The 19973-nt window shown below is 41.0% G+C and overlaps 1 protein-coding gene across 1 annotated transcript; it reads left to right on the top strand.

Annotated features, from left to right (window-relative positions):
* The first annotated feature begins 778 nt into the window (after positions 1–778).
* htatsf1 (HIV-1 Tat specific factor 1) lies at positions 779–19631 on the top strand. Its single transcript, XM_078220197.1, has 9 exons — positions 779–1101; positions 1735–1927; positions 6104–6151; positions 7335–7489; positions 9565–9728; positions 13201–13300; positions 14261–14350; positions 14440–14577; positions 17231–19631. Exons 1-9 carry the CDS (start codon positions 931–933, stop codon positions 17657–17659), a joined length of 1488 nt encoding a protein of 495 aa, XP_078076323.1. The 5' UTR covers positions 779–930; the 3' UTR covers positions 17660–19631.
* Positions 19632–19973: the final 342 nt, after the last annotated feature.

The raw sequence follows: 19973 nt of genomic DNA, 5'->3' as shown, positions 1-19973 counted from the left end.
AATCAAAATCATGGAACCTCCATTCCCAGCAACAGTGGATGCAGCTGCACAAGATGGTCAGCAGTAGTTCAAGAAGGCAGCTCATCACCATCTTCTCGAGGGCAATTAGTGTTAGGTAACAAATGCTGGCCTGGTCAGTGAGAATTCAAATCCCATGAGAAAATAAAAACTGTTTTCCACCTTTGAAAAAGGTTTTTCATTCACGTGCCTTTAATGACTCCCAGGAGTGGGCAGCACAGTGGTAGCATTGTTGCCTCACAGCACCAGGGACCTGGGTTCAATTCCTGGCTTGGGTAACTGTCTGTGTGGAATCTGCATGTTCTCCCCGTGTCTGTGTGGGTTTCCTCCGGGTGCTCCGGGTTTCCTCCCACAGTCTGAAAAACATGTATTGGCCATGTTAAAATTGCCCTTTAGTGTCGGGAGGGGGAGGGGGGCTAGTGAGGGTAAATACCAGGCGTTATAGGAAGGGATTGTGGCTGGTGCAGATGCAATGGGTTAAATGGCCTCTTTCTGCACTGTAGGTGTTCTATGGGTACACTGAGGGAGAATTACCCAAACAGACGCTGAGTGTGGCAACTAGGCGATTTTCACAATAACTTCATTGCAGTGTTAATGTAAGCCTACTTGTGACTAATAATAAATGAAATTTAACTTTAATCACTCTGGTGTGGGTTAACCCTGGATAATGGGCTGAGGAACACTAACTTGCTATCTCACAGTTAACCAGCTCCCCACCCAAACCACGCCCACTGCCAGAGACCAGCCCCACCCACCAGCTACCCGGAAATGACGTCCGCAACCGGCAGTTACGCACTAGCGGCTGCGCCAGACGTGCTTTAAGGTGACTTTAAGGGCGGCGTTGTTGATGGTATTTGTTGTTTGGCCGATTTATTTGCCGGCCCGCCAGCCGGGCTCGCGGAGAGAGGGGCGATGAGCGGGAAGGAGGTGAACGCTGATTTCAATGAGCAGCTCCGGCTGCAGCAGCTGCTGGATCGGGAGGGAGCGGCAGGCCTGGCGGGGAGGAGCCGCTCCAGCACGTTCGTGGACGCGGACGGCACCGAGTTCGAGTGGGACGGCGAGAAGAAAGCCTGGTTCCCCAAGGTAAGCGAGCGGGAGCCGCGGCCTAGAGCGGTTCCCCCGAACCCGGGGCCCCGGTCAGGAGCAGAGAATCCCGACCGTGCAGAAGGAGGCTATTCGGCCCATCGAGTCTGCACTGACCACAATCCCACCCAGACCCCATCCCCATACGTTTACCCCAGCTAGGCCCCCCTGACACTCGGGAGCAATTTAGCACGACCAATCCATCTAACCCGCACATCTTTGGAGCGTGGGAGGAAACCAGAGCACCCGGAGGAAACCCACCCAGACACGGAGACAACGTGCAAACTCCACACAGACAGTCACCCAAGCCGGGAATCGAACCTGGGTCCCTGGAGCTGTGAGGCAGCAGTGCTAACCACTGTGGCACCCCACGGTCAACATCGGCTTTCCCGAACTGAGAAACTGAACACCCCATGCCGTGCCCGCCCCCCACGCCGTGATCAGATCCCGCTTCATCCACATGCACCTTCCCACTCCCACTGCCTACTCTGGATTCAAATTCCTGCTCTTCATTTCTACTCTCCTGATCCCAGTTTTTCTATTACTCATCCCTCTGCATGCATTCACCCTCAGCCCTCCCACTCACCCAACCCAGGCCCATTGAAACCTAATATTTCTGAAATCTATTTTCAGATCACTGAAGATTTTCTGGCTACGTATCATGCAAACTATGGTTATGTTGAAGAAAGCCCCGACAGTATTGAGAATTCAGGCACTGAAACCCAGGAGACAGCAGCCAATCTGCAGAAACCTTCATTGAAAAATACACCTCAGATTGATCCAAAAGAAGCAAAACAAAAAGGAGAGAAGAGAAAAGCTGATGCAGGTAATGTTACTTTCCGAGTAATATCAAAATCATTGGAATATCCACAGAATGTTGTTTTGAGTTCGAATATCCAACATTTTTTTAAGGTCTAGGCCGGTACATGATTGAAGCGATTGTTGGCATGTGCTGTGGTGGGTGTAGATTGGTTCTCTGTTACATTGATACTTGGTGAGAAGTTCAGGTCTTTTGGAGCTTGCTTGGGGAGTTGGCGAAATACTCCAGCAGTTTTCCTGAACCAGCATATTCTCTCTTTTTTTTTCCCCTTTGACCTATCTATGCTCCTCAGATTTGGAACTCTTGAACATCTCCGTTACATCAGCTGCCAAATCCTGAAGCTCTGGAATCCCTTCCCTAAGCATCTCCATCTATTTTTCTTCCTTTAAGATGCTGCTTAAAACCTACTCCTTCAACCAAGCTTTTGGTCATCTGCCCTAATATATCTTAATATGGCTTGGTGTCAATGTTTTACAATGCTTCAGAACACTGTCTTGTACTGTACAGCATGTTAAGATGCTATATAAGGTGTATAATATATGGTAACTTTAATATGCTTGGAAGGGATATCTTCCCTGGGTTTAGGTTAGATCAGGTTTCCTTGCCTCATACCTATGTCTGATGGAGTCTAACTGATGAGATTGATTAGTCAACAGTTCCACTGTCATTGGATCATATCACAATGGAAAGTCTTTTTCTGAAGAGAAAATAACACGCTCACCTTATAATGGTGAATGATGGATACCTTCAAGTAATAGCAAACAATCTAATCGTGGGTTTAAAATAGAGTTCAAACAGTTCAAAGTCATCTGAAAAGTATTGTGCTTTCTGATTCAGTTTGGCGGCACGATAGCACAGTGGTTAGCACTGCTGCTTCACAGCTCCAGGGTCCCAGGTTCGATTCCCGGCTCGGGTCACTGTCTGTGTGGAGTTTGCACATTCTCCTCGTGTCTGCGTGGGTTTCCTCCGGGTGCTCCAGTTTCCTCCCACAGTCCAAAGATGTGCGGGTTAGGTTGATTGGCCAGGTTAAAAATTGCCCCTTAGAGTCCTGAGATGCGTAGGTTAGCAGGATTAGCGGGTAAAATATGTGGGGGTAGGGCCTGGGTGGGATTGTGGTCGGTGTAGACTCGATGGGCCGAATGGCCTCCTTCTGCACTGTAGGGTTTCTATGATTTCACAGGTTTTCCTAATGTTGACTTTTAGTGTACCACATGTGTTCTGGTCCAACAATAAGTTAGGAGGTTATACGTTGTGTTTTATATTGATGTCTTCTGCAGTAGCAGCCGCTGTATATGAGTCAAGCATAAGGTTCACTGGGAGGGTTCTCCAATTTTTAGTCCAAAGTTTATAGATTCAAATCCCACTCCTGAGACTTGAGAATGTAATTTACGTTAAGAAGTCTCACAACACCAGGCTAAAGTCCAATAGGTTTATTTGGTAGCATGAGCTTTTGGAGCGCTGCTCCTTCATCAGGACACACCTAATGAAGGAACAGCACTCCGAAAGCTCGTGCTACCAAATAAACCTGTTGGACTTTAACCTGGTGTTGAGACTTCTTACTGTGCCCACCCCAGTCCAACGCTGACATCTCCACATCGTAATTTACTTTGATACAGCATTATAATACTAAGGGAGTACAGCACTGTTGGAGATGCCACTATCAGATGTGATGTTGAACCAGGGCCCTGTCTGCCTGTTCAGATGGACATAAAAGATCCCATATCCCTATTCAAAGATGATCTGGAAACTTCTCCCAAATCACTTCACCAGCATTTATCTGTCAACTATCACTAAAACAGATTATCTGATTAGTTATTTCATTGGCCTGGATTTTGTGATTGTAAAGTGGACGGAACTGTGGAAGTTCAATGCCGTTAATCCTTCGAAATTGACAGCAACCTCTGAAGAGGAAACATGGTTATTCAGAAATCACTTTCAAGGATTCTGTGCTTCTCCAGAGTTTGGTTCAATCTCCTTGGAATGCAATCAATTAGTTGTTATAGAACTGACACGAACTTCAACTCTTAGGTTCTTAATCTTGCTGGAAAAATTCTTGAATAAGTTGCAACTTGGAGAATGAGGTATAAATGGCTTTTAACTTATATTAGGTTCATATTTACTGCTAAACAGCTTTGTTGACTCAATTATATCTGTATGCTGAATTTCTTCTGATAAATCCCACATTTTTAACATGTTTATTTGTGATATTTTATCTTGTATTGTAATCTCATGCATATGTGCCAATCATTTTATTTTCTGTAAAATTGAAAAGATTCAGTGCTTTTAACTTCTCATTGACTGATGCATAATTCTGAATAGTTGCTTACCCTGCTTGATGACATCACTTGCTGATGCTTGGAGATCCCACTAACGTGCTAAATTTAAATCTGACCCATTGCTATTTGTGGGCCATGTGGAATCTTTGCAGTGCAGAAATAGGCCATCCAGCACAACGTGTCTGCACCCGTTGTCCAAAAGTGCATCCCACCCAGTCTCTTCCCTCCACCCTATCCCTGTAACCCTGTGTATTTACCCTGCTAATCCACCTAACTTACACACCTTTGGACACTAAGGGACAATTTAGCATGGTAAATCCACCTAACCTGCACATCTTTGAATGCAGAAGGAAACCGGAGCACCTGGAGAAACCCCACGCAGATGGAGAACATGCAAACTCCGTAGTCGCCCAAGGCTGGAATTGAAGCCAAGTCTCTAGCGCTGTGAGGCAGCAGTGCTAATCACTGTGCTGCCCACATAGTTGACATATTTCCTTACGTTACAGCAGCAACTATATCTCCAAAGTATTTAATTGGCTGTAAAATATCTGCACAGTGAAAGACATTGGGCGCGATTCTCCCAAAAAATTTAAGTGTTGTCCCCAGCAGAAAAAATGGTGAGATTCCCACCAAGTGTCTGCATGATCCAGATTGCAATCCACTCGCACATAGTCTTTTTGTTGGAGCTTGAGGAGATTCCCACCGGGAAAGAGATATGTGGGACCTAAAGACTCCAGCAAGACAAGCTCCTCTGAGATCAGGCTGCCATTTTTAAAGGGTGCCCCGATCTCCAGACAACCAAAAAGACCCTTTCCCTTCAGACCCTGCCCCTTAGCAGTTCTAACCTGACAATGCCAGGTTGGGAGCACCAGGGCACACCCCAGCCATGTCCCTGGCCACCTGGGTACTCCAGTGGCCTCCAAGCCCCCGGCATGGTCATAGCATCTAGTCTCTGTTTGTGGAGACCAGTAGTGATTGCTGCCAGCTTTATATTGCGCTGGTGGCTGAGTCAACACTTGGAGACAGATGAATCCAGCTAAAAACAGAGTGCATATTTAAATAATGATTTAGATATGCTAATCTGGTTTATGCCCTTGCTCTGGTGAACCAGATTACGTCATCGGCCGGGGGCGGGAGAATCTCGAAAGGGCTTTTCCCTGTACAAATCGCATTATGGTCCCCTTGCGATATTCTCCGGCCATAATACGATGTGTGTCAGGTGCATTGGGGGGAGGGGGGGCCAGAGAATCACCCCCATTATATTTAAAGCACATTCTTTTTTATATGCTTGATGATGATTATTAAATTTGCATTCCAATAATCTCAATGTTGACATTACTGGTAACACATTGAACTAACCTATTGAACCAGCTCCTTGTAATTATTTTTGTATTGGTAAGTTCCAGAAAAAACACAACGGCAAATCATTTTTAGGCTTGCTTGTAACAATTTGTATTGCTCTTTTTTGTCATTTGACCTTAGATACAGATTTAATTAAACAGCCTCTGCAACGCAGCAGGCAAAACTATGGTCTGCCAACATGCAATGCTTCTTGATGTCAAGGAGTTTTCTCATCTAAATGAGCAGTTTTTGCTCATCTATTAGCAGTTTTGATGTTGTAACCTATATTGGTGTTCGTACTTCCATGTGAAGTGACAAATGTTGGCCACATTAATGCAATGTAACCTGTATTTCAAATTAATGGATTTTTATGATTTTTCTTAAATTGTAAAGCTGCTAAATTAATGCTATGAACAAGGGTACACTGTTTTTCTACAGGTCTCATGCTGCTCTGGCCTTTAGGAAGCTTATAATGCCGTAAAGATGCTTGTACCATTTGTATATCTCATCTGTATTACATAGCTTCATTCATATTTAACAATGTGAATATGTATTTTTTTTAAAGGCTGGATTGATGTTGAGGATCAGAAGAACACAAATGTGTATGTGTCTGGTAAGTACTAGGCTGTGGAATATTTGCGAGTTTAAAATAAATCTGGTATGATTGGTTTCACCTTGATGTGAGGACTGTTATAATTCAGGTGAAATCCAGCTGCTTTTCTGGTGTCTAGCTCAAAGGTCCACTTTCCAGGCCAGCCTCCATTGCCTGTAAACTGGAATATGGCCCAATACGTAAAACACCCTTGGATGGACTGCAGAGTCAGTACTGGGTGCTTTTTGTTTCACTCTGTACCCACTAAAAATATCATGGATATGCTCTACTGACTGATGAATAGATAACCTTCTGACAGACTGTATACCCCCAGCTACAAATTGGATTTATTAAGAAATGAAATGACAAGCAAAAATAAGGAAGCATAAGGTTTCTTTGTTGTAAGCAAACATCGAATCACTTGGAGAAAGTGTCCACTATATGAAGTTGCATTTCGATGTTGTGTTCTACTAGCAGCAGCTAGCACAAGAAATCCATTTAAAACAACAGTGGTCTGATCTGCTTATACTTTGAACATTTTATTAAGTTCTTGTAACGATGCTTCTATTTCACCTTGGCAACAAGGGAGCAGCAATATAATAATGACAGGATAATGTGATTTTAATGTTGGATGAAAGAGAAATTTTGGCCAGGACACTGGGATATAGAGCCTTGCAGCTCTTGAAAATAGTGCTGAGTTTGTTTATGGCTACTTGAGAAGGCGTCTGTTTTAATGTATCATTAAAAAGAAACACCTCTGAAAGTGCACCAGTCTTTTGGCATAGATGTGGAGTGTCAGTCTAGGTTTTGTTCTCCAACTTAGAGGTAGAATGTGAATCCAGGGCCTACTGACCCAATACAGTCTGAGTTTTTCCGTAGATTCCATATGGTGTTTTTAAGGTACCGGATGGTTATCCATCACTGTCTCAATTGTTTTAAATCTTGGAATATCATATGGATGGGCTGCGATTATCTTGTTGATAATGTCCTTGATTAATGATCATGTGACTACTTCCAGGAAGCATTCTTCCATAATTTTTACTCAAAACAGATGGAGTGAATGCTTTTTATTCATAACACTTAAATGTATTACCGTTTGGTTGGAGGGGAATGACAGACAAAACCTTTATTCCCACGTAGAATTCCTGAAGTATCAGTTTGATATTCGAGTACTTGTTTTAAGTTAGTTATTTGCTATTTGCAGGGTTACCTCCAGATATTACAAATGATGAATTTGTGGAGCTGATGTCAAAATTTGGAATTATCATGCAAAACCCTGAAACAGAAGAATATAAGATTAAATTGTACAAGGACAAAGATGGAAATCTCAAGGGAGATGGTCTCTGCTGCTACTTAAAGGTATATAACTATTTGGTGATTGACTGGGCATTTAATTTAGTTACAATACTTGCTGCACTGTTACAGGTATTTAAAATGTGACTCTTCCTGTTTTGAATTATCTGGTTAATACTAAGTCAATATTTCCACCAAGCAGTCATTAGCAAGACTGACGATAGACTTAGAACTTTTACTGGAGAGAGGGGTGGGGGGGGATGTTGAATAAATATCAGCCAGAAGATTGATGATAACTCGCCTGCTCTCCTACAAAATAGTGCCACGGGGTATTTTACATTCATTGAGTTGGTAGATGGGGTTTCGGTTTAACTTCTCATCCAAAAGTCAGCACCTCTGACAGTGTCGTGCTGCACTGGAATGTCAGCCCTGGATTTTTGCGCTCAAGCCCTGGAGTAGGGTTGAATTCAGAGGTGAGAGTGCTACCATCTGAGCCATGGCAGATGCAAGAATAGACTAATGTGGTTGATCCAGGCAATGTAGATGTGTTAACTTCAAAGCAGTACTCAGTGGATAAATAATAATTAGTTACAAGAAGTAAATTTGAGGTTATCTGTTTGATAATGAGCAATAAATAGCCTGGGGTGGGATTTTATACTCCCTCTGCCAGCAGATTTGAAGGTGGGGTGTCTCATAAAATCTAATGGCGCTTCTCGCCTTCCCTCGAACTGTCTGCAATTTTACAGGGGGCAGGGGAGGTGTCAGGTCTGCTGGTATTTTACCTGGGGATGGGATAGCTGCATTGAGTTACTGTTGGGGCAAGTGGTAGGGGGAGCTCCCCTTTGTGGGTCCCCTGACTGCGTTGGATGCACAACCCCCATCAAATCATACTTCCTCATTTGCCCTCTTTCCCCCCCCCATGCCCTTACATCTGCCCCCATGCCCCCAACCCCTCACCTTCTCTCCCAGCACTACCATGATTCTGAGGTAAACCATTGGAATGGTGAGTGGGCTGCCTCCCCGGAGGCTTTTAGCCAGGCATTCATTATCACCAACCTAATTGGTCTCAGAACATCCCTGTGCACTGTATAAGTTGACTTTAAAAGTGCACAGCTCCACCTTTGTGCATTTTTGTGTAATGTTTCTGTCATTAAACAAGAGATTGATGAGTAATCTGTTGAAATTCTGCAATCTTTAAATTCTTGGTGTACTAATCATGTTCTTGTTAACTTGCAATCCAAAGGAAACTTTTGCATCCACTTCTATAGATTGGAGAAGATGAAGCAAAAAAATCAGAATTAATTTTGCTGGATTTTTCTCTAATTTCTTCCATATCCTCTGATTCAGTGTCGATAATGTTGCTGGGTTTCTCGTAGTTCTTTCTATCTAGCATTATTGTTGAATGAAATATTTGAGACTATTCCTCTGTAATGTTCTCCAATCTGACAACCTTCTGGCCTCTTGTACATCCCTGATTTTAATAATTCCATCGTTAGCAGCCATTCCTTCATCTGTCTAGGCTCAGGAATTCCCTTCCGAAACCCCTTTCGCTCTCAAGAGCAAATGCAATAGGAACAATAGCCCTCTTCGAGCTTGTTCCACTATACCTCAACTCCACCTCTTTTATCCCTCAATTTCCTTTGTACCGAAGAATCTATTAATCTCTGTCTTAAATATATTTTCCAACAGAGCTTCCACAGCTCTGAATGAATAAATATGTCCTTATCTCAGTCAAATAGCTGATCCCTTAATCTGTGATTGTGATCCCAACCCTTGGGTCTAGACTTCCCAGCCTGGAAAAAGATTCTCCCTGTTATGCCCCTTAAAAATTCCACTTACTTCAATTAGATCACTTCTTATCATTAATTTTAACTTTAGGCCTAATATACTTGCCTCTCCTCATAGGATGATCCTCTTATTCCATGAATCATCCTCATAAGCCTTCACTGCACTCCCTCTAATGCAAGTATTTTGTTCTTTGAGTATGGAGACTAAAATTATACACAATACTTGTGTGGTCTCACCAATATCCTATTTAATTGTATAATGCTTTCTTTACTCTTGTACTCCAGTATTATGTATTAAAGACCATCAAACAATTTGTCTTCCTTTGACAAAAATATTTTTTTTCTGCATTCCAGAAAGAATCTATTGACCTTGCTCTCAGATTTTTGGATGAAACTGAAATGAGGGGATATAAGCTGCACGTGGAAGTTGCCAAGTTTGAAATGAAAGGACGGTATGATGCCAGCAAAAAGAAGAAGAAAAGCAGAGATTACAAGAAGAAGTTGCTTCTGCAAAAAAAGTGCGTTAAAACCCAACTTTGCCTGATTGATTGGGGAGATTTTAATTTCATTTTTTAAAAATTAGGTCTATGCAATTACCATAAATTTTAACAGCAGCAATGTGATGTTTGCTTGTCCATATCGACAACTAGAGTTCCAAGTCAGCCAAAAGGCATAAGGAATAGGGCTCAGTGGCACTTTCCTCCAGGAACGTTCCTGTACTGTCTAATATCTAATCTTACGGAAGTTTTACCAGGGAATGTCTACGTAGGAACCCTTGTGCTCCAAAGCTGTTGCAGCCTTTCTGATCTGCTCCTTTGTGTGCTTCTCCAGTCTCTTCAGAGATAGTTCAGTGGGATACAAGTCATTGAATTGCTTTCTTCAGACAGCACTTCAACATTCTGTATAATTCATATAATCAGATCTCATCAGACCTAACCTTAATTCCAAGAATTCTGTTTGGGAACCAGAAAAATAATACCATTCATACTCGTGGAAAAGTCACATTTCCTTAAACCAAACCTTTAGGCAAAAAGTAGGGATTCGACTTAAACACAAGTACTATTTTTTCAAGAGGTTGTAATCCATGCATGTTGGATGGGTAACTTTTCTTAAAATATGAAAATTTACCAATGCTAGTGAGCTGCGCCATGCTTTCTGTAGGTTAAGCATCAGTAGTCACAGCCTAGATTTCACCTTGGATACAGTGAGGGCAAAAACCACACAATTTCCATATTCCACTTTAAATCTACAAGTAAAGATTTATCTCACACTTTGTCAATTGTAATGCCATCCTCTCCCATTGTCTCACTTTCTATTTACTGCAATTCATCAGCTGGTGCAGACTTGCCAGATCAGGAACTGTTCCTGCTAATCCTGCCCCCAAGACAAGCCAAAAAGTAGCCAATGGCAAATTTTTATTTCTCCTTTCGAACATTTAATAAGATTGGCAGATAGGGTTATTGTCACTGACTATTAATCCAGAAATTCAGGATAATCCGCTGGGCACCCGGGTTTGAATCCTGTCACAGCATGTGGTGAAATTTGAATTTAGTAAAAATCTTAATGATGACCGTGAAACCATCGGCTGTCCCTACCACTGACTCCAAATACACAAAAATATGGTTGACTCTCAAATGCCCTCGGAAGTAGCCTAGCAAGCCACTCCGTTTAAGAGCAATTACGAATGGGGCCAGCCAACGGTGCTCTCATCCTGTGAATGAATAATTTAAAAAAATCTATATCAGGAAATTATAATTGCCAAAAGCAATTAGTGTTGCACAATTTATATACTTATCCCATTTTATATATGAAAAAGCATGTTAATAATCCTCAAAAACCATGGTCAATTTGTACATGAGATATATATTAACGGTATATATGGTAATCTGCCATACTGTCATTATTAATAAAATGGCTTAACATTTCCTGGTCTTGACAGGTCCTGGATCAGAACTGACTGGCTAGTTAATTAATTGCTAATATAATTGCTTTGTTCCGTTTTTTTGTATATATAATCTGTGCTATTGCTTTGTTATCTAAAGTGTGGTATGGATTGAATTGGCTGATAACCATCTGCAATGCTGGGGGCCTCGGGAGAGAGCAGGGATGGATCATCCACTCAGCACTTTGGCCAAATGTCGATTGCAAATATTTTAAAGACTGGTCTTTTGATGTACTGGGCTCCGCATCATTGAGGATAGGGATATTTGTGGAGCCACCGCCTCCTGCTAGCTGTTTAATTGTTCACCACCGTTCATAACTGGATGTAGCAGGACTGCAGAAGTTTGATCTAATCCATTTGTTGTGGGATCACTTAGCTTTGCCTGTCACATGCTGCTTTCACTGTTTGACCTATAAACGATGGAAGTCGACAATGCTATCAAACAGCACTTAGACAGAAATTACCTGCTCACTGGTGCTCAGATTGCGTTCAGACTGCCAGGGCCACTCAGCTCCTAACCTCATTACATCCTTGGTCCAAACATGGACAGAAGAGTTAGACTCCAGAAAGAAAGTGAGAGAGACTGCCTTTGACAGCAAGGCAGCATTTGACCAAGGTAATAAGGAGCCCCAGCAAAACCGAAGTCCACAGGAATCGGTTGGGGGAGGTAGTAACTCACCTCCTGACTGTCCACCATCTACAAGGCACAGAACTGCAGTGTGATGGTATATTCTCCACTTGCCTGATTGTGTGCGGCTCCAACAACGCTCAGGAAACTCGATACAACCCAGGATAAAGCAGCCTGCTTGATTGACATCCTATCTACCAGCTTAAACATTAACTTCCTCTATCACTGATACGTAGTGGCAGCACTATGCTACATAAAGAAGCACTTCAACTCTCCTCCTTTGACAGCATCTCCCAAGACTACAACTTCTAGCACTTAGAAGGACCATCACAGCAAATGTATGGGAATACCACCACCTGCAAATTTCACTGCAAGCTGCACACCATCCTGACTTGGAACTATATCATCGTTCCTTCACTTTGAATGAATCAAGATCCTGGTACTCCCTAATAAATAGCACTGTGGGTGTACCTACACCACATGGGCTATAGCTCACTAGCACCTTCTCAAAAGGAATTGGTTGGCAACAAATGCTGGCTTTGCCATTCACACCCAAATCCTGTGAAATAATTTTTACGAAATGTTAATAGGCCTGCCAGAATAACCATTTAACTCGTGCTGTTCCTCATAGCTTCTCACCTTGCCCACATGTGTGTTTAAAGATATCATTTCTTGCTACTCACAATGAGTAAACAACATGCAAACTTAATGGGCATCAGATGAGAGAATGCATTGCAGCAATTATAAATAGAAATGTTTTCCAGGTTTCCTCTGGCTTCGGGGAGGAGCTGGGAATTTACAAGGAGCTGCCTATCCACAGAGAACATTTCCTATATTATCCTCTGACTCACTTTTATCATGTATCTATTCATAGCAAGTAAATATTTTTGTCCTGAAGGAGATGAAAAGGTCACTAGCCGCTCCAACAACAGCAGAATAACCAACTGCATGTTGCGTGATATACCATGGACAACACCAACGGATCTGCTAGCAAGTGTTTATTTGTCTCAGATAGATAACTTTATGCAAAAGTTATGTTGAGATGTGGATTCCTGCAGATACAGGGCAGCACAGTGGTTAGTACTGCTGCCTCACAGTGCCAGAAATCCAGGTTCGATTCCAAGCTTGGATGACTGTGCGGAGTCTGCACATTCTCCCCATGTCTGCGTGGATTTCTTCCGGGTGCTCCGGTTTCCTCCCACAGTCTGAAAGATGTGCTGGTTAGGTGCATTAGCTATGCTAAATTCTCCCTCAGTGTACCCGAACATGCGTTGGAGTGTGGCAGCTATGGGATTTTCACACTAACTTCATTGCAGTGTTGATATAAGTCTACTAATAAATAAACTTTAGCTCTGCTTGTTTAGAGGCTTTTAATTTTAAGGGGAACTTCATGTTGACAAAGACACATTTTTGTTGTTAGGCAGTTGGATTGGAGACCAGAAAGAAAAACTGGCAGTTCACGTTTACGATGCGAACGAGTTGTAATCCTTAAGAACATGTTTCATCCAAAGGATTTTGAGGTAAGTCCAGGCAGAAATGGACGATGTATTTTTCACATTTATTTTTCACTTTTACTCTCAGTATTCTTTAAAGCCATTGTTACTATTTCTGTATCAGGATTAAATCAGGCTTTGCTCTCTCCACATTATGATCCAATAGTATCAGAGGTTGCATTAAGATGGTCTACATGGGAAATGCACACAGCAAATCTTCCACACTGTTTGAAGGCCTGTACAAGTTTGTAAATCTGCAAAAGAAATTCTGTACTCTGAGGGGTACAGAATTTTATGTTTTTGCGGCTGTTTTTATCCCAGAATTTTCATGCTGATCTGGTTTAGTTTGAACCTGTTTTGCATTAATCTTTAGCTATTAAATTAAGTTGGTGGCAATAAGAGAATTCTTATCCACAGTCAGTGCTGCTCTGTTTAGGAGATTGAAAGTTTTAAACATCATAAATTGTCAAACCAGGAAATGTACTGAGCTTCTGATGATTCTTTGGCACATACACATGATCAAAATTTTATCCTAAGTTTCAATAGCCTGCATGACCATGGTACCTGGTCTCTGCTTTAAAAAATCTTCACAATTATTAATTGGAGAATGTAAACTAGGTATCTCTGTACTTAATGTTACATACTTGAAATTCTCATGTATGAGGTGGGTTGTTGCAGCTTGTGACTTATTGCATTTCAAGTTAATGTAGAGACCGAAGAAAAGAAATGGTAAGGCACTCTATACTTTATCATTGCAGTGATTCGGGATTACAGAATAATTCTCATCAGGGGATTTGTCTTATCATAACTTCAGATTCTCTACTCCAGTATTGGTTTCACAGAGAAGGTGAAAAAATTCCAATAGTAAGATTACAGTCTGTAGTCAGTTGTCTTATTGCATGTAGCAAGGCTGCTCAACCCGGCGTGAGACAGTGTCACACTCCGGGTATTATGGTTCATGTTTAATGTTTAATAAACTTACTATAGGAGGAGCCGTTGGTTTTAAATGAGATCCGAGATGATGTTCGGCTGGAATGCGAAAAATTTGGTCAAGTCAAGAAAGTACTTCTATTTGATGTAAGAATTTTTGAATTCCAAAAAATTCAGATATATTTTCTATGTGGTATGGATTTTTAAAAAAATGCTGAGTCCATTCTCATTTCCAGAGACACACTGATGGTGTAGCCTCCGTGGCATTTAAAGAGCCAGAACAAGCAGATATGTGTATATCAATGCTTAATGGAAGGTGGTTTGGTGGTCGTCAAATAACCGCTGAAACATGGGATGGTGTTATTGATTACCAGGTACGAAGAAAAAATTGGAATGAAATGATTCTTTGAATATATGTTTAGTTATTTCTATTGACCAGTTCTCAATTTGAATGATATAGTAAACGTACATACTTAATAGGATCAAACAATTTATCCTCTTGTAAACATGATTAGAAAAAAGTTTGAGTAGTCTCAACCAGTGGAAGAACAGGCTGGAGGGACTGAATGACCTCCCCTTGTTCCCATGTGAGGCAATATAAACCAATGGTACAATTTTGAGGGGATCAGGACAAAGGCACTGGATACATAGAGGCAAACTTTTGAAGGTGACAAAACAGTTGAATGTAAGAACCAAGAAAAAGGAGTAGGACATGAAACAGAGCAGACTCATGGAATCTTATGATCCCAGTTGACATTACTACTGGATGGGGAGATCTCTAATTGGAACCCTGGTTCAAAAAGCTCATAATTTTTACTTGTTTTTAGAAAACATGGAGGAACAGAGTCACAGGATTACTGATTAGTTTTTAATGACAAGAAAAAACATTTATTAAACATTTAAAAATTTGGTTATAAAACAATACTCCTTCACTTCCCCCTATCTTCACAGATGTACCCAGATTTTAAGGTAACATGCCACTCAATCTTTTGTGGATTTCACACACACGCGCATGCACGCATATGAATGCACCTTTGTCTTGCATGAGTTTAGCTATACATCTAGCTATTCTTTACACAGAAACACTAAATTAAGCTAACTTAAATCTATATCTTATTTCTAATATTTAATAATACAAATAAAGATCACCTAAAATTACCTCTGCTTTCCTGACATCTGCCATTCAGTAAGATCATGACTGAACTTCTACATCTACTCCCAACTTTACACAAGGGGATTTTAAACATTGAGAACTCGCTAAGTGAAAATTTTTTCCTTCATTTCAATCTAAAATGGCTGCCCCTTATTCTGACACTACGCTCCCTAGTTCTAGATTCTCCAGCTTTTTAGTATCTACCTTCAAAGATCCAGTGAGCTTTTTCTGATTTGTAGATTGTATAGGTGCATTCTGCTCCATCTTTCCACATAGAACAGTCCTCTTATCCCAGGAATCAAGCTAGTGGTCTCTTGTTACACCCCATCCAAGCTAAATATATTTCCTTGGATAAGGAGACCAAAACTACATAGTACTCAAGTGTGGCTTCATCAAACCTCTATACAATTGCAGCAGGATTTCCTTACTGTTATACTCCAAGCCTCTGAAATACAATTTTCCTTCCTAGTTTCTTGCATGTTAATTTTCTGTGATACAGAGATAAGAAGCCCCAATCCCTTTGTCAACATTTACTTGCCACTCACCTTCTAAAGATATTCTGCTTTTGCATTCCTCCTACCAATAATAATTGGATAATTATACACTTCCCCAAATTGTACTTCATCTGCCATCTTACCTCACAATTGCGTAACTGTTCTATATCCCATTGCAGTTTCTTTGTTGTCATCATAACTTACTTTCCCTTCTAGTGTTGTATCATCAGCAAAGTTGGATATGTTTCACTCAGTTTCCTCTTCCAGGCCATTGATTTTCTCTATTCAGAGACCAGTATTATCAGTGAAAGGCTATTTAAATTTTTTTAGATCTAATTTCTGCAGCTGTGTTTACCCAAGGTTTTATTCAGTGACTCAGCTAGAGCTGCTAATTCAGTCACCCCCCCCTGCAGAGTCCCCTATTCCTAAAGAGAACAGTGCTACAATGCAAACTTTTTCCGACAACCTTACCCACAAATGTTGCCTGTGACAAGATGGACCACCTGTCTGGAGGGGAGGGGACTAATAGAGCAGCCTACATTTGAAATTAGAATTTGTAAGGCTAGCTGTAGAGTGCTTCCACTATATGCCACTGGCTAAGTGTGCCTGTGTGGTCTGATAACACACCAGTAATCTACATTAGCAAGCATGCTTGCTCATAAAGTAGCGACCAAATAATGAAGTTACTTCCCTAGTTCAGCATGTCATGAAGATGTAAACAAAGCTCCAAATGCTCTCAATTTTTGCTTGTGAGAGCTAGTTTTGGAGCTTTTCCAAGAGCTGGAGGTGGTTAAAAACAGGGTGATTTATTTTGCAGGACAAGAGTCAGCCCTTGTGGCCTCTGTTTGAAATATGCATCAATCTAGAGAGTGGGCAGTGTCTCCCTCGACACAGATGTTTTAGTATGCGATTCCTCAGATCCTATCAATAGTTTCTCCTAAAAATGAGCCCCTTTCAGTCATGAAAGTAGTCATGTGGTGTCTTTCACTGTCTGAAGTGACTCCTTTCCTGAGGGCAATGTTTCTATAAAATGGCAATTCGGCTCCCACTGCTCCACTTCGCTCCATTCAAAGCAAATGAGATGATCACTGCTGTTGACGGGGCAGTTGCTGCAGGATAACTAGTTCCTGTGGCATTGTTGCTCAGACCAGTGTGGGTCAGGCACACTGCTGCATCAGCAGCCTGAAGTTGAGGTGGTGCACACAGAGAAGACCCAGTTCCTATCTTGGTAGGGAATGGCATTGGTTGCAAAACCAGCAGTAGTTCAAAGCAGAGGGGTGCTGAACTGTTAAGTAGACAGAAGGCTGAGAAATTAGTCAGCATTTTATGAAACGTTTGCAAAAATAAAAACCTTGTTTAAATATAATTTTGAACTTGCAGATTGAAGAAACTGTGAAAGAAAGAGAAGATCGATTGAAATCGTGGGAGACATTTTTGGATGCTGACTCATCCTCAGCTAAGGCTGCTGCTGAACAGAAGGTGACACAGGCTAGCAGCCAAGAGTCTGTGGAAATCCCAGCTGCTCCAGAGAATAATATAAAACTGTCAGAGGATAATGGAAAATCATCAGTGAACAGTGTAGCACCGCCAAAGGATAATGGGAAACTATCAAAAGACAGTATACTGCCTTCAGAGAACAATAGCAAAACATCCATGGACAATGAAACCCTTTCCAGAAATAGTAAACCACAAGATGTGATTGATTCTGTGTCTGAAGTGGAAGAGGCTGAAGAAAGATGGAATGAAGGAAATTCATCAACGGACAGCAGCATCGATGGCAGTGATGATGATGCAGAAGAGGAGCCTTGAATTCTTGATGGGACTTTGTTTTTAAATGACTGCTTTAAAAACTCATTTTAACTGAAATGCTGTGGAACATGGTGGCTGAACATCATGTGCATTTTTTGAGTTGCCAAGTTAATTACTGTAAATTGGAAAAAAAGCTTCTTTAATATGGTTAATATTTGGTAGCAAATATATATTTGTTGTAAAGAATTGTGCTGTTTTGTTCTCGGAGTGTATCCGAGATATACACTTAGAACTCTTTAGTTCTACTAAGACTGGTAGCTCAACCAACTAATTAATAACCATTCACTTTTGGTAAAAATGCATTCTGGGGTAAAAATACAAACAATTCTCAATTTTTCTGTGCAGTTTTTCTTTCTTCCTTTTTCCATGTTACATTTTTAACAAATGCAGTGAGAATTTTGCTGTTTACTTCACCGAGTGGAAGCAGTCGTCGGCAAGTGATCATTTTTCATACAATGTTGAGCAGTAAATTTGACAAACTCTAATTGTGTGAGATGCTGCAGCGGAGTGTAAAGCTCTTCACATGACAGTTCACTCCTATCAATGCGAACCATTGGAATAGCAGTAAGAAACAGGGTGATGCTTCTCCCTTTCTTTTCTCTCCTCATCCCACCCTCATCCAAAGAATAGCTCCTAATGCTATAAACGTATGGAAATGACAAACAGGAAATAATCCACTTGTACATCCAGCCTGTCCCACGTATCTGTCACAATACTCGACAATGCACCTGAGGTCATGTGACGTTCTGGGAAACATGCTTAAACTGCCAACCAATTTGGGAGGGCTTTCCCCAATGAGGCAACAGTAACTGTTTCTAACTTGACAAGAAAAAGTGTAATGGCACACTGACGCAAAACTATTTGTGGGGAAAATTCTGGAGTGTAGTCAAAGATACAGTAGGTAGGATTATCAAGATTAAATGTTGGCAGCTTGTGACTTGCAAGGTGAAATTATTCCCTTTATAAATAAATGGAAAGTGAGCATTGAGATGTTAAATACCATGTAAAAATTCACCATTTGAATGAACCCGGTATATATGGAATAAGTACCTGAGCAGAAGAAACCACAATGGCAGTCGACCATTAAGTTGCCTTGCATCTCTGGTGGATACGTTTTGCTGTGCAGAATCTTAAAAACAAATGTGATCGTTTTTGATGATTTGAGTTACAGCACCATATACTTTAACCTTGAAAGTACACAAATGTATCCAGATATGAATCTTACCAAAATATTAATTTTGGTAAGGTCCCAGAGTTTTGTTGCCCAGATTGTGGAGGGTGATTTTATTTTACTCTCCCCAATTTCTTCTCTACTGTGCTTTCTTGTAATTTATTTGTGTGAAGTGAGCACTTCATGTATTGGTCTCTGCTTTGGGCTTATAGCATGTGCCATATCTGCTAAGTATTTCCAGCATTTTCTGTTTTTATTTCAGATTTCCAGCCTCTACAGTATTCTGCTTTTGTAAATTTAATGAAACTTCAATCCATAAGTGATCATTGTGATACATAGTCAACTTTTCCTTTAGCATAACATCATATTCAGGAGATTCTCCACAAATTGCTTGAATTAGTTACAGTATTTTAACTCTTCAGAACATATTCTAGTAGATTATAAAACGCAAGAATATTTTCTTGTGCATTTCAAATTTGTCTTTTGGAAGTTGAGATTAACATTTTAAAAGAAATTATTTCACTCATCTCACTCCCATCTAATTCTAATGTTGAAGATTTGTTTGCAGTTGGCAGCCTGAAAGATCTGGCTTTTGTTAGCATCACTAACTTTTCTGAAATGTCTGTGGCAAATTAACGTCTCTGGTTTTCCTTAAATTCTGTACTTTATGTTGTAGATGATGAATGCCTATTTTAATTTTCTAATGAACATAAAATTTAAGGTTGACCTTGTTCAAAATAAAGAAATGAATATGAACATAGACTTGGCAGTTTAGAAAAACGCCATCTGTTCAATTTCTCATTTGTCTCTGTTTTATTGATAGCACTCTCTAGCCAATCTCAACTCATGCCATCCTTCCTTGGTTGGAAATATGCCATCTGACAGAATCACTGCATGTCCATTATTGAAAATGAAACTCGATGGCTTAATCTACCAAAACTGATCTGTCGCAGGACTGTTCTTCCTGTAGTTTTGAAATTTAAACTAAATCCTCTGCCCCCACGACCCACACTCAATCTCTGACTTCCCCTTTCTGACTATTTTAACACTTGTGGGTATACTTACCTGTGGCACTTCATCTTGCTGTCTCACTTTTTTGTGCAGAGGATTTTGGAGATGTTAACATGGAGATTAAACAAGGTG

This window comes from Mustelus asterias, chromosome 9 (assembly GCF_964213995.1).
Source record: "Mustelus asterias chromosome 9, sMusAst1.hap1.1, whole genome shotgun sequence".
NCBI lineage: Eukaryota > Metazoa > Chordata > Chondrichthyes > Carcharhiniformes > Triakidae > Mustelus > Mustelus asterias.
The sequence above is the reverse complement of the archived record's forward strand: the minus strand, read 5'-3'. Positions and strand labels throughout refer to the sequence as shown.